Source organism: Catharus ustulatus, chromosome 3, assembly GCF_009819885.2.
Source record: "Catharus ustulatus isolate bCatUst1 chromosome 3, bCatUst1.pri.v2, whole genome shotgun sequence".
Classification (NCBI taxonomy): Eukaryota; Metazoa; Chordata; class Aves; order Passeriformes; family Turdidae; genus Catharus; species Catharus ustulatus.
Window position 1 is genome coordinate 93,977,116 of NC_046223.1, and position 16,067 is coordinate 93,993,182.

General features: G+C 40.3%; 1 protein-coding gene across 1 annotated transcript in view; it reads right to left on the reverse strand.

The window, feature by feature from the left end:
- Nucleotides 1-14,622, reverse strand: part of LOC116994781 (muscular LMNA interacting protein) — a 110,437-nt gene extending 95,815 nt beyond the window's left edge. The window contains exons 1-2 of the mRNA XM_033056716.1: nt 13,691-14,622; nt 11,755-11,913 (exon numbers count right to left, since the gene is read on the reverse strand). Coding sequence (XP_032912607.1) covers nt 11,755-11,856 — 102 coding nt within the window. The 5' untranslated portion in view covers nt 11,857-11,913; nt 13,691-14,622. The remainder of the gene's footprint in view (nt 1-11,754; nt 11,914-13,690) is intronic.
- Nucleotides 14,623-16,067: the final 1,445 nt, after the last annotated feature.

A 16,067-nucleotide genomic window follows, 5' to 3' on the forward strand; every position in this document is an offset into this window, starting at 1 on the left:
ACAGAGGCAATGCTCCTAGAAGTCAAGTGGTCTGATCATTTACATTTCTTAAAAATTACTAATATCTACAAATTTAGCTGCTTTTAAGAAACTGGTTTAATTTGTCCCTAGCAATTTGGACAATGTTACCCACACACGTGCTGCCCCAAGGTAATTTCTGAAAGCACTTTGCAGTATGCAGAACTATTTTCTGGACACATCCCTTTGATTGCCATTATGTGGAAGGGTGAAAATGCCAACTTTCCCTTTCTTTGGACATTTTGACTTAAATAATCTGCATGTATCAAGAAGTACATGTTCTAAAAAAATGCAATAAATATTCAATTGGAAACAGAAGGATGAAATACAGGTTTATTTAACCACATTGTACTTATAAAACCACTTGGGGGTAACTGCTCTTTTTTTCAGATCCTGTTGTATCCTATGTAGTTGGTCATGGTGACTCCTAAGCAAAACCACCATTGGAGAACAAAGAAATAGTCTATAACCCTGTTCTTAACACTTTCATCATAACACTTATGAATGAAACAGAGCAAATAAAACAGTGAAAATTAAATTTGTTCTGATAATTCTATTTCCCAAACTTTAAAATGCTCTGGAGCCTCTGAAAACTCCAGACAATCCATCACACGATGCAGCACAAGTCATTGGCAAGGTTGGAGGTTCACAGCCCTGACAGAATTCTAAGCCTTAGAAACTGGGAAAGAACTGAAAGTCATTACAGGATTCATTTATCATTATAATCCTTCAGCACATACACTTTCTTTCTCAGAAAAAGACACTGTAAACTAGAATATATTGTTATTGTTATAGCTACTTCGCTCAAAAAAAAAAAAAAAACAAAAAACAAAAAAACTCACCAAAAAACCCCTGACATTTTCAAAAACCCTGACTTTTTTTTATTTTTTTAAATATGTAACTATCAGTTTAAATTCACCTAAAAGACTGTAAATAAGATTGCTAGATTGCTATAAGGAAAGCTGCTGTATTTTTAATTGAGATCTGTTCCATCACATTATTGAAAATATAATCTATCAAAGTAAAGCAGAGAGAAAGACAAATTATGTCCTTTCCTCTGCTGGAATTTCAAATACAAATACTTTGCATTTCACTTTTGTTGTCCCAGACTGAAAGAGCTGAGTTTTGGCTGAGGAGCTTTGCTAAGAATGTCTCTTTGATTATCACTTAACTCAATTGATGCTTTGGGTTTGATCTGGATATCTTTCAAAGTGCATTTTCTAAAGAAGAATATTAAACTATTTAATTCTTGCTTGAGGCTGAAATATCTAATGATCTTTTTCAAACGTTCTTGTTATACAAAATCATCACCAACAGCTGCATTTTTAAGAAGCAGTAAAATGGTGATAAATGTACTGCCAGAACATTTTCTGAGATGCATGGAGTTTCTATGAAAAAAATTTTAAATCTGTTCAACAGGGGAAGTTTTGATGGTTCTTCCCTGAATCTTCAGTTTTAAATGTTTAAAGCAAATCCTGTTGGTTCATTTCATATAATTTAAAAACATAACATTTTTAAAAAAAAACACTATAATTTTCCCACGTTTGGTTTCCAAATGTTCTTCAAGATCAAGAAACATGATATAGCAGAGAGAATGGCAATGATTCACTTTCTGTCTCATAGGGAAAAATGTGAAATTGCTTCAGGGATTTCAGTCAGCTCTGGGGTATGAATACATTCATTTGTGTACAATTCAAGATATGAAAAGCTTCAACCAGTTACTTTCTACTTCTCAGAAAACTAAACAAAAGTGGTTGAGCAAAATTAATTTTTCGCCTACATCCAGCAAATCTGCTTTTGTTTATTTTCCTCAAGAATGGATCTCTGTTACCAGGAAGGTATTAATATGGTACAATTTCCATGAAAAGTATTTTGCTATATCTACTTCAAGTCACCATCAGTCCTTTCAAAAAAGGTAACAGTTAACTCTCAACAATGAAGTATTAAATGCAGAAAGGTTTCCTGCATGATCTTCATGCTCAACCAAGAGTTGAAGCTCTGGTCCCTCGAAATAGAGAACTTAGGGGTTAGGGTAGTGCTTCCCTCTAAAGGAGAAGCAACAGGAAGGAAAGGTTTTGGGTGGTTCCCAGAAACTAAGGACCACCAGGCATTGCTCTGTTTTCCACCCCGTTAGGAAGTGGCAGGTACTCACCACATCAGTGCAGCAGACTATATGCTTAAAATTGAAATAAAAGCTACCCTACTCCCACTTCTCCTCATCCAGTGGAATCTTCTTCTCAAGAAGAGATGAAAATAAGCAACCATCACTTGAGGAGGCTTGAGACCTCATTTGATATGACTGGAGACACAGGCCATGCTGAGGTAGGGCAGCACTTTTCTGGGATAAACATTCTTGTTCTGGCTTCTGGAGATAAGCAAACACAGCCCAGCATAAGAGCAGGAATGAGGTCTAGAAGCAGGAATGTGCTGCCAACAAAAGGTTGACCCAGTAGTGGGGGATGAAGACCACCAAAGACCCCCAATTCCCTCCAACCTATTTCCAGAAGGATCTAGAAGAATGAATTGCATATGACAACTAATTTGAACAGAAAGTGAGACACAGCTCCAGAACAGGCAAAAATTATCAAAAAACCCATACCCTCACAAAACCCAGGCACACAAACACACTCCATCAGCAGGATTGATGCTGGAGTCAGAACTGGTGATCTATCTATCTATCTATCTTTCTTTCTCCCTCTCTCTAATATCTCCTTCTTCTTTCACCCTACTCCTTACTCAAAATCCACTCACTGCAGTGTGTTTATGCCAGTTTTCATGCCATGTCTATAATTTACTAATAAAACTGCAAGTTTTTGTAGACCCTCTGACTCTTGTCATTCCTTTTTAACCTCAGGCACTGGTGAATCCTGTGTGCTCCCTTCCCCTTGAGGGTGGGACACCACGTGCATGTTGTCCTCCAAGCCCAGCTTCATTAACATCCACCTTCTGCATCCCTTCTGTTAACCACTTCTCTCCTTTTATTCTGTGCATTGTCACACAGCTTGTCCTGCTTTCAGCTGGGATACAGTTCTTAGTAACACACTGATGTTTCCGTTTTTCCTAACTACTGTTTACTCTAAATCAAAGACTTTTCAGTTTCCCTTGCTGAGCAGGTACACAAGAAGCTGGGAGTGAGCATGGTCAGCAGAGCTGACCTGGACCACCCAAAGTTACGAGCCATACAGTGGAACACCATGCTCAGTACATGAACTGGGCGGAGCTGGTCAGGAAGAGCTGATCACTGTTCAGGAACAGTCTGGGCACTGGTCAGCACGTGATGAGCAATTGTATTAGCTGTTATTCCTCTCTGTTTCATTATTGCCATTATAATTACTATTATTGTTTTATTTTGTTTCAATTAGTAAATTGTTCTTATCTCAACCCACAAGTTTGGGGTTTTCTTTATTCTTTTCCACTGTGTGGGGTGGGGAAGGAGGGTGCAACTGTGTGGTGCTTAATTGCTGTCTGGGGTTAAAGCACAAAAATCCCTATTTTCAGGAATACATACAAAAGCAAAAGATTTAATTCTGCTACTCCATTACTGAGTGCTTTCAGAATTCAAGATCAGTGAATTGAAAACATTAGGCTTAAAATATTGGAATGAGGATGCCTTAATGATGAGCACAGGATCATTGTGTATCCATACTAAATACGTTAAAGGAGATTGGTAAATGGGAAAAGCTATTAGCATGTTTCATGACAAATGCTGTAGTGTAACTTCAAAATTAAATTAAAGAAATGTTTAGAAGGGATCTCCAAAAGTCATCCACTCCAGCATACGGAATCAAGTTCAGACTACTGCCAAAGCAAGACCGTGATTTCATATGGTTAAGTCCTGAAAATTTCCCAGAGTGGACAGACCACAAACTCCCTGGTTGTTCCAGTGCTGCCCTAATACTTCTAACAAAGGAGCCTTTCCTAGAATTCATTCTGAATTTCAGAGTGAGCAGCAGCAGTGAACAGTGAACACCTTCACAAGTATCACCCATAACTCACACAATTCCTGAGGAATATCTCCAGAAAAAAATAGTTTTTTCTAAATAACAGTCTCCATAGGCAAACTTATTTCTGGGAATGGTCTCTCACTCATTATAACTCTCAGGTTATACCTGGGTATTTCTCAGGGAAATATCAAACCAATAGCATACCACAGGAAAATCTTTCCACTTAACTGACTTCTAGAGAGTTTCATGCCTAGAACTGTTTCCCAGAACTGCTGTATTAATCAACATGGGCTGTCTCTCCATACTAACACTCTTTTCCTTGATGCCTCACCCAAAATTCAAACACTTGAATTGCCCTGTGTGACTTTGTGGCAGCAATTGATCCAGGGGTTCTTATCTTTCCTCACCCTAAAACATTAAAACAGACAATTGCTACTTGTTCATGAAAAGCCTCTTTTACCACAACATTCAAGACCATACAGGAATCTGCTGCACTCCTCTTCTGTATGGTATTGTTTCACATAACCTCCACACAAAAATGCACCGATTACACTTCTCCAAGATAGCTCTTTTCCCACTGATACAACCAAAGCCTCCCTCAAATGTTCCAGCAGTGCCTCTGCAAGACTGGCATTAGCCTAAAGAAAAGGCAGCTCTTGCTCACTGCGTTTATATTCGGTGACAGGATTAGAAAGAAGGGTAGACCAAGATTCAGCGCTTCCCACTCTCTTTTGTCCTGTTTAATGTCACATCAATAGTGCTAAAAATATGCTGCTATGTGCAGGTTCCAGGTTTATTCCCTCCTCCTCCTTCTGGGTGATTGCTTGCTGAAGTAATCCATGCTTCCACACAGTTAGGTAGGAATGCAACTCCAGGTAAGCAAGAGCAAATGCTGATCCGGCTGGAGCTCTGCCTTGGTCCCTTTCCCACACCTCTGCAGCAAGGCGAAATTGCCACTATGTTAGGATCTTATTGCTGTAGCAACTACAAAGCCTCAGTCCTGATCTAGAAAGCTCTGGGTTATTTGAAAGTGGCTCTTCTGAAGCCACCCTTTTTGCCAAAGCTGCTGTAATTTTGGACAAAGTAGCACAAAATGACTTAAGTGTGCCAGCCACCTGAACTCAGCCGCATGACAAAATCTCCCAGTGGAGGTCACACACCTGCTCTACAGCAAGAACTACAACCTTCCTCTTAGATAATCAGGAATCATTTAAATACATACACATATAAAACCTTCTCTAACTCTATACTTTTGTGTTTATTTAATTTCATATGTCATGAGATGAGCACAATACTCAAACTTCAGCACCAAATTATCAAATTGAGGCAAGGATTCAGGCAGGCAATGTATTTTTAGGACTTTCTTTTGTGGGTAAGAATGTTTTTACAAGAGACAGAAGTAGAAAAGTCAAGGTGTAAAATAAACCAGTGAAGAAAGCAGATTTAAACAAAAACTCACTACCTCTCACCTTTACTGTCTCACCTGAATGTAAATTGGCAGCCCAGCAGCCACCAGCCTGTCCTTTGCCAAGGGAGAGAACAGGCAGAGAGAAGGAGGGGTTTGTGTGTGTTTATGTGCCATTGGTTTCCTGCTGAGGCACCTGCTCTACCACCACTGTGCTTCACCCCTCGGAATCCCTGCCATCCCCACACCCAATGCCCATCACCTCCTCTCTCCCAGAAGAGAGACATGACCTCAGCAGTGCTGTTCCATGGTCCTACACCACGGTCCCGGCTGGATGTGTATGAGGACGGGCACCCTGAGCTGTGCATGGACACCAGACACCTGATACACAAGGAACCCACAGACCTGCCCCTCTCAGACACTCCAAGTTTCTTCCCTGGAGCAGCAACCTCATCCCCCAGGACCTTTCCAGGCAGGCTGTCCCCACAAGAGGAGCAGCTCAGGGGTGACACAGGCTGGGCTCTTCCCTAGGAGCAGACAGAGCTGCTGTGGTTACTCAGCCATGGAGATTTCTGCTGTGACAAAGATGATCCCATTGTCCAGGCATGACTCCCTGTATCTGCACAAAGAAACGCTCTTCCCTCAGCTCCTTTTCCTTCCTTGTGAGGATCCACAGAGGCCTCAGCACACCTTTGGCCAGAGCAGGACCTGCCTGGTGCACCCCCAAAGGGAGCACCCAGAGCACTGGCCATGGGGTGCTGCTGCTGCCAAGGAAGCCGCAGGCACAGCCCAGAAGGAGTGCTGCCATCTCTGACACCAGCCCTCATGCACAGGAGCCAGGGTGACCTGGCAGGAGAGTTTCCATGGAGGCATGGCCGTACCCAGCTCTTCCTGCCCTGCCCACTCCCACCAGCCTCCACCCAGCCCTCTTATCTCCTGCTTTTCAAACAACTCTTCTCCTCTCACACTCCCATCTCACCTGGTTTACACATCATTAAATCAACAACAAAACCTGCAAGCAGCACCTGCCATCACCGCATTAGTCACCATCCTCCATTCTGTCTGGGCTCCCTTAGGTGGCAAACTTCAGGAAACAGGCTGCCTTCTTCAAGAGATCTCTACTTCCCACATTTCCCATGAAGACCTGATACTGCCAGGACTCTTGGTGTTGCTACCAGAGTACCATTAGAAGATTAACCATTGTTTCACTTGGTGGGCTTGACCAAACTGCCTTGCTCTGTATAAGCTGAATCCACATACTGTTTGTGAAAAGCAAATGTTAATCTCTGAATGAAGTCCTGCAACCCTGTCATTCAAAATCTAACCTTAGTGCATTTCAAGGAGTGCATGGCATCCTTTATGATTCATATTTCCATTTGGTTGACTTATTTTCTCTATAGAACTGTTCTTTATTGCTACTCCATGTAAGAAGAAATTAAGGAAAAACCCAAACTAAAATACAAAGATTAAAGGTTCTCCGTTAAACATACCAGTGTAAGCATTCTTTTAAATGCAATAGTTCATGTGCTGTTTCTCAAGGAGAGAGAACATATCAAATAGGAGAGAGACAAGTGTGAAATATAATTAAAATAAATTCAAATAAGGCAATATGCATTAAGGGATGAGGACTTCAGAATGAAAAGAGGCTATTTTGAGGTGAGCCATCATTTCAGTAGGAAAACTTTGGAATTATTGCGTCCTTCTGAGCTATCAAAGCTATGAAAAGAAAAAGTATGTCCATATACTTAGTCCAATCTATTTCATTGTGAGTCATTCTATTTTCCCTTCACAAAATGGGCCCTTTCATTATCTTCCATTCTCACAGTCAGCTCCACACAAAGACTCTCTTCAGGATTCTGGCTGCTGAGGAGTCTTCATCCAGGAAGCAAGGACAAGAATTCTTTAACAATAAATTTCACAAATATTGCGTGAAGTAGTCTGAAGTGGTAGAGAATTTTATACTATTTATCTCATCCACAGTAAGCAGTGAATGTAAAGGTAAAATACCACTTCATAAATCTGTCTGTGAGGTTGTCTTCTGTTAGACTCTGAGCATGAACTGGTCTCTATTTGATTAACATGCTACAATCAGAGTATTTTCAGGATGACATAGACTTTTTTCTTTTGAAAATAGCTATAAATATTTGTAACAAGGCATACAAATCCAAGATTGGTCTTAGACACACAAATACATATAGGTCATAGAACTATAGAACTACAGAACTACAACATACAGATGTGGTGGGATAGCTCACATGGCTATAGGGCTGCAAGGGACACAGGCTCTTCAGAAAGGCAGACAAAAGAAGACAATCTCTGTGAAGCAGCAGCTAAAATGTGGAGAACGTTTGTAGAGGTTAAACAACAGGGCTGTGTGAGTGTTTGTGGGTCAGGATCAGAGGAGAGGTCAGCGGGGGTGACATCACAGTGGGACTGGGCTACAGACAGCACAGAAGGGCTGAGGAAGTGGAGAGTGCTCCTCACAACAATTTCTTTAAACAACTCAAGGAAGTATCTGGACTGCACACCCTGTTTGGATTTTTTCACATGAGACATGCTTTTGTGACACCTGCAGAGAACAAAATGGCACAGCACAAGCAACGCAGACAGTTTCTGCAGGGGGTCAAGGACTGCTTCTTGATATGGGCACAGGATGGGCCAAGCAGTGTCATACACAGCTGGAGCTGCTATTCATAAACAAGGAAGAAATGGCTGTGGATGTTATACTCAGTAGCAGGCTTGGCTGTAGTGACTGTGAAATAGTGAGGCCAAAGACCTTGTGGGGAACTGAGGAAGATAAGTACCAAAACACACACCATGGGCTTCAGGAAAACTGACTTCAGACTATCCAGGAGCTGGTAAGTGGGATAATGTAGAAGGCAGCCTGGAAACACATTGAACTTGGGAAAGTTGTCATGTCCTTGAAAATGGCCTCTTACACATGCAAGATTGTTCATGATTCAGGAATACAAGCAGACTTATCAGGACACTAGTGTGCCAAAACAGAGAGTTTGCAACAGAGGTGAAGTGCAAAAAGGCAGCACAGAAGGTGGAAGCAGAATATGAAATAGTGTATGTGTTTGCTCTACTGAAGTTAAATATGTGAACAGATATCAACAACAGCATGTACAAATAGTTTCTGTACCACAGATTGGCACTGCTCCCATGCAGCCAGTTGACCTGACCTGCATGTAACAAAGAGTAAAGGGCAGAATCAATGAAAATCCAGGAAATACAAAACCAAGGAAAAAAGTGGGAGAAAAGGGAAATTAATCTAGCAAACAGAAAGAAAGACATTAAGACTAAACAGAGAGAGACAGTTTGAGATGAGATGTAGAGGAGGCTGAGGCTCAGCTGGAAGGGGACAGGGAATGGGCTAGGAGGACAGGCACAGAGCTGGGGCATTCCTCCACTCTCATCAGAGTGCTGTGAAACCCCCTGAGTGAAGGCATCTCTGTCCCCTCACTGAGCATCCACAGGAATGTGACCTGCACTGCCAAGGGATATTCTCAGCAAAACGTGTTGGAAGGATTTAGTTTTGAAACTACTGAACAGTGTGTGACCTGACATGGGCGTTAGCATGGCTCCCATCAGTGGGGTCCCTGCTTGCTCCAGTTTGCTACACTTAAAATTAGTAAATGATGCACACAGAGAAGATCATCAGCAGATCACTAGTGTTCCAAATGAAGCACTCTGCATTTTGGAAAAGCCTTACTTAAGGTTGGCTGCTCAATTCTTTAAGCATGAGGATATGGTCTGCAATTAGATAACCATACTGGCTGATTACACTGCTATGTATTTTCTCTATGCATGAGCTAGAACAAAATTTCAAAGGATTCCTTTGAAACCTTCCCTAAGATCAAGTGGATTTTATACTTTTTTTAATTTTGAAAAGTCTTCCTCATATTTTATATATCAACCACAAATTGAAAATCAAGTCACTGTCTCAAGAATTCATTCATTAATAAGAAAATGAAAAATTAAAACAATAAATAATATTCCCATTAGAACTTAATGCTGAAGCTTTATCAATGCTCTTTCAGGTATTACTCTTCAGATGAATACTGCTTTTTAAAGAAAATGTACTGTAAGACCATGTAATTACTTTCATTTTCAGTGCTTTCCTCATTTCCTACCCAATGCACCTTGCCTTGGTGAAGTTGTATTGAAAACTTTACCAAAACTAACTTATCTGAGGCTGGTAAAGGCCAACATTGTGATTAAACAGGAGTAAAAGCCGGCCCACTATGAAACCAAATGAATGCAACACCACCATTTAAGTGCTAAAAAATTCAGTGCTAATTTGCTTCTTACTAAGAGTGATGACCATTTTTCTTCACAGCTTTGCAAAGCCAAGAATAAACTGCCCTTTTTGTGATATTAAGAAAAAAATCTCATTAATGCAAGGCAAATTATAAATTGCATTGCAAGCTTCAGCTAATTAGGAATAAGTTGTGTTTTGACTGTTTTCACTTTCTCTTAATAATTTGTTTTGGTCACACCTCTTTTCAGTAAGTTTCAGACTCATTCCAGACACAAACAATTTCTTCTGCTATTAACTGATCTAAAGTTATGGAACATAATGTGCAAAGATATAGTTCCTTAAGAAAAATACAAGAAAACCACTGATATTAGCTATCAGTTTGGGTTATAACAACAATGCAAAGTTTAACGAGATTTCAGTTTTTGCATTTCATATGCACACAAAATGCATTCACAAATTTCCATAATTTCCACAGAAATTTACAGTCATAACTAATTTAATATATACAAAAGAAGTTTTAATCTTCAAGGTCAGTGGTTAAGGAAGATGGGAAATACTCCTATAAAGTACAGTATTTCTTTTTCCTGCTTACAATTACATTTAAAAAATTTAAAATATCAACATTTCTCAACATATCTTACCATTTGCTTTTCCTCTAAAGCTTCTCTTCCTGAGGCTTCGCTTTCATGTTTTTCTAACTCCATTTCCCAGGGGAACAAAAACCACCTAATATCCTGAGCAGAAGTGATACAACCTGACTACATGTTAGATATCCCTGTACTTTTGGAGTCAGGAGAGAAAAGTATCAGGAGCGCTGTGGTGATTTCTGGTCAGCGTGTGTTTCCATTTATAGCCATCGAAAATCCACAAATAGAACTGTGGAGAGCAGGCAGACAGCTGCCTCTGATAACAATAAACATTGGTTTGGTATCACAGCAAATTTTTCAGTATGGATTTTGGTTACCAGCCCCATTCACTCTCTCCTTGTTCCCCTCTATCCCAAAAGCTCATACTGAAAAAGTCCATGAAAATTAATAGCTATGTCTCAGTAGGACCAACTCTCAGTAGCACCAACCTGAGTTCACAGATTATTAAGCAAACAAAAACAACAAATATCATTCACTGGCACCACATGTGCTGATCAAGAATAAAGCATACAGAAAAACACTTTAAAACAGTGCTTTCCATAACTATTGGTCTTTCCCTGTTGAGTGTTTGGGACTATATAGGAGCTACCCCTATATTCCCTCAAGCAGAGAGTACTCTCCTATCCTAATATCAGAGGGACATCTTGCACTTTTGAAACGCAGGTACAATTTCTAAACTTCCAGCAGGCACTGTAAAGAAATGACCAGTGAACAACTAACATGGAGCTGACAGCCATACAAGGGTGGTGGTGAGTTTGTGGAGTTTGTGAGCTGACTGTTGAAGAACAACCTGGCTCTGGTTCACAGTGATAAAGTCAGGAGGCCAATATTAGAAACTGCAGGGCTGGAGGAACCTCTCAGCAGCTCTGCTGAGGATGCCAAGGTTTACAACACACCCTGCTGTTGCCACATCCACTGGGCTCATGTTGTCTGCGGTGTGATTCACACACAGGGCTGGCTCTGCATGTACCAGCAAGGCAAGGGGAAGCGTGAAGACACAGAATAACACAGAAAATGTTTGCTACTGTTAAACAAGAATGTGCTCTGTGGTGATCCGTGGCTCATTAGACACACTGTGAAGCTGGTTGTTTTAAGTATCTCACTAAATCCCTAGTAAACACACATCCTTTCCACTTCTTCCTGTCAACACATTGGTAAAAGAGGATTCTCATAAAACAGATAAATAAGGAGATAGGATAAATGAATAAATAAATATTGAACCCTTTTTCATCCAGCATTTTTCAACAGCCCTAACTAGGCACACTCATTTCTGCATGTTTCTTGATACATGCCATACTCACATGACCTTTAGGGCCTTGGATAGGAAGAGACGGTAGCCAGTCATCTCCCAACAGTCTATATACCTTATATATGAAAAGCTGATAAAAAATTAGACTGGTCCTGTTCTGAAACATTCTTCAGAACAAATAAAAAGTTACTTCAGTGACAATTGTTTTTCTTTAGCCTTTCTCTTACCTGTGTTTTTAGAAGTGTAAGACAGCCATCAGAAGAGTAAATCCAGCAAGGCAAATGCAAAGAACAAGTCAAATCTGCAAGGGCTGCTGTAGCAAACGGCATAAATATGAGCTCGGTGTCATGAAGTAAAAATACACCCCACTGTGTGTGCTGGAAATGCTAGGACAAAAGGAGCAAAAGTGACATAATACCCAGAGGAAAGCTGCAGTTCTCCACTCTTCAGTGAGAAGACAAACAGTAATAAGCTTGTATACAAGCAAGCAATGGCAGATTTTTTTCTGGTGTTTATACTGCGTGTAACTTAGCACTCATCCTAGCTACCCCAAAACTTAATCTTCAATCAAGTTTATAGTCTTTATTTGCAGGGTCTGATACTGTTTTCATGAGTCAGCTCACCCTCTGATATCAAAAACAATCACTACAGAAAGACAGAAAGAATTGATTTTGGAGTGAACTGTACTCAATAATTTAATACAAGATAGTGATAATAGTGTTTCACAAGTGGGTTTACCATTAACATTCTTTTAACAGCATCTAACAGCATTCACTTGAGAATCTCCACTTCTCATGAATGGAAATTTATATTCTGAATGCATCATGCTGTTCATCGTGCAACTGCAAGGCAGCTGGAGCAAACTGCATTGGAAATGGGAACATGAAAATAGGCTATGAATGCAAGAGAGTATGACACCAAACTTCATGCCATCACACTAAAATCAAGGAGCCTAGGAAATGCTGGATGCAGAGCTCTTCTGTAGCCTGAATGCTCTGGAGATAGCATAGAAAAGCTGACATCACCTTATTATCTACCACACCTTGGTCAGCATGGCATTTCGTCAGCAAACCCGAGGAAAGACCATGATCCTAACCATCTGAGAATTTGGTTTCATATAAACATGAGAGTAGTTATTCTACTCCAAGAACTTTGTGAGACACTGTTAGTAACTGTATATTTCCTGTTTTACTTTGCAAGGGGAAACATAGCAAACAGGTGCTAAGTAAAAAGCATGTTCTAGACATTGCCTAAATTACTGTGCTATTTCCAATTGCTTCTTTTTATTAGTTACTCATATCTTGACACCTGTTTCTTTTCTCAGAACAGAAGCAAAACAAGATGCCAAGAGAAGAAGCTGATGGAGGAGAGGGCTGTGGGTTTTCTTGTAAGATGCAAGTGCTGAATATCCCAAATAACAGTATTGTATAAATAAGGCATTTAAACAGATGTGTTTTCTGTGCTCATTTGATCTGCTCTTCCTGGAGAAGGAAGCAAGTGAGTATCATGATGTTTGTGTGTTACTCTCAGCTGTGTTTTCACTCTTGTGGCTCCTGCAATTCTTTAAATTTGCACATTTTCATTTTCAGCCTGGCTCAGGAGTAGCCCAGGGCTGCCAGACAGTGGCTGCACAACACGTCACACATTTGCACTACTGCTCTCCTAAGCCTGTAGCTTTTATTTGCCCAGACACATCATAACAATTCAACAGAAGTATTAATTCCACCCCGATGTGGTCAATGAGACTTAGTTAAAAGCCATCTACTTAAGTCACAGTTCAAAACTCTAAGACTATTACAGAAATTACTCTCACAGTGATTTTTAAAGCTCTAATGTAGAGAGCATTACTGCCCCACACTTCAATCAAAAAGCTGAACGGAACAAGAAGCACAACACTCAGTAGACTGCCTCACTACTTGTAAGTGCCAGTCCAGCAGATGGCACAAGCTGAGCTGTCCAGGTTATTTCTGGTGCTCACCCTTCTCCCAGCCCTGCCAGCAAGCACTCCCTGTGTTACCCCAGGTCACATGCGCCCAAGGTCACATGCACATGCCTGGAAACGACAGGATCCAGCAGCATTTCCAGCTGGTATTCCATAGCAGGATCCCTCCAGAAACGAAGAGCATGCCAGAGCTGCAGAGACAGCACATGAAGCAGGCTTACCTTCCAGGCAGCCAGGAGCCAAGGGTGGGAAGCTGATCCTTACGAGAGATGGGTCCACATTCCTGGTGCAGCACCCGGCAGCTGCTGCTGTCGCTCCCTGGTCCACCCTGCTGGCTCCGCAAACACTCACCGAGCAGGAGAGAGCAGGCGTGGAAAAAGGAAAACAGCACAGGCACCACAAGTCTCTGCTTTGTGCGGGCGGAAGCAGAGTCCTGCATGTCATGTACAGGGAGCAGAAGGCTCCTTGACAAATATTATCCAAAGGGAGAAGTTTGTTTATGTTTGAGGATGAAAACAAAGAAAGTTATTTCAACATCACAATAAATTGATTCCATGAGCTCAGAGCCTTTTCTGACATGGCAGTCCATAGAAGCTGTACATGCGTTCTTTTCTTTGCAGATCTTTTAAGTCAGTTTTTTGAAAGTGGACTATCCTTGTGCTGGCAAGGTCCTACATCTACTGTCCTGCAGGAGTACAGATAGGAATGGAAAAGCAGACTTCTTGTCTCTCGGATATCCATCGTTTCAGCTGTGTACATGATGTCCCTGAATATTACTGCTATATCCCAGCAAATCAAATTATCCTGGGCTGTAAAATATACATCAATAGATTAGTTAGTTAAAAAATCTTCCCTCCCATATTGATTGGTACTGTTTGCCATGCCTTCCTCCACAACGATGGAAGTAACAACAATGAGATGGGGCTAATGAAATACATTAATAAAGCATTATATACTTTCATTACTATATTTTAAATTATATGGCAGCTGAGAATGAGAAGAAGCCTGTTCCCCATAGAAAATAAGTGACTGCTCCAGGCAGTAGCTTTTTCTAGTCACCTCCCAGGTCAGCAGGAAATAAAGGCAGAGGATATGAGCTGTCATTAACAGACCAACTCCCACTGAGCCTCTCCACCTTCTGTCTCTGCCCATTCTGATCAAACAGCCAAACCTCAAAAGAGACATTACTCAGTGCTGATAAGGACACCAGCATCTGACCTTTACCTCTGCCCCTCCTTCACAGAGCAAAAGCAAAACATAATCAACTGCCACTGTTATTTTGGGTTTTTTCTTAATCAAAGTTTGAATAAGCATAGGCTTTGATTGATATATTGTGTATAGCTGCATGTCCATAGAGAGTGTTGCCACTGTAAGTTTATATTCACAGCAAAATTCTCAACGCTGCAATGTGAAATTTGCCTTGAAAATCAGTGAAAAAGGACAGATAAAAATCTCAGTGCTTAAAAGTTATCCGAATGGCAACAGCATTTGGTTAAAAGCTTGTCATTTTGATAGCAAATGTTTTGATTTCCAAGATCTAATGAAGAATCTAAAACAAACACTTGTGCAAGGGAAGTAAAAAGGAAGAAAATACCAAGTTCTCAACAGAACTCTTATTTTACTAGCTTTCAGCTACAACTTGTTCTGCAGTCTAGGGCTGATTTATAACAGCTGAGGGTTTGTTGGTTTGGGGTTTTTTTTGCAGTCTAGTAAGATACAAAGTAGTAGTAAACAGTTCATTACTAGATAGAATGCAAAAGCGTTTATGGGTTCTGAGATTGATATTTTTGCAACAGGAAGAAAAGAGATGGGAAACAAATATTTAAAATATAATTTCATTTATCAATATCATTTAAGCTTATGCTTACGCAAATTATATAGACTTTAATATTACAGTCATAGCAGATTCTTAGATAATGTTAGTTTTGCAAATGAATGAAATTAACTTCATATTCCTATTGCTATCATCAATCAAAAAGCAGATGTACAAGATAATTAAAAAAAACAAGTGTATGCCATTGATTTGATATTATAGTGTTAGTGCAAATCCATCTTTTACCAAAAAAAAAATCCTTTTTGGTAGTAGGAGATATTGCTCTCTTTGTGACAGCCATACCCTCCTGGGAGCTTTCTAATTCTGCAAAAGTCAGCTACCAGCATTCATTGAAGTTATATATGAATGATTACCTGAGAAATCTTTCTCAAGAATGTGAATAAAAGATGAGGATTTACCAGGTCACTGGGTTATGCTATATTACATTTATAGGAAAATAAACTGTATAAACATCATAAAAATCATCAATGCACACTTAATGTACATGAAAAGAATGTCATGGCATTCAAGTCTAGCAGGACCAACAGACCCCACCTCTGAATTAAGGCAGCACCGTGGAATCTCAAATAAAGAACATTCCCAAATGGTTCTTCTTAAACAGCTTAAAATCCATTAGAAACCTGAATAGCAGTGAAGAGAATTAAAGGATTGAAAACTGTTGTACAGGACAATTTGTTCTTAAATGCTTACCTTTCACACACACACATATACACATGAAATACAGGCATACTGCAGTAAGGCAAATTAAAAGTGTTCTGCTTATA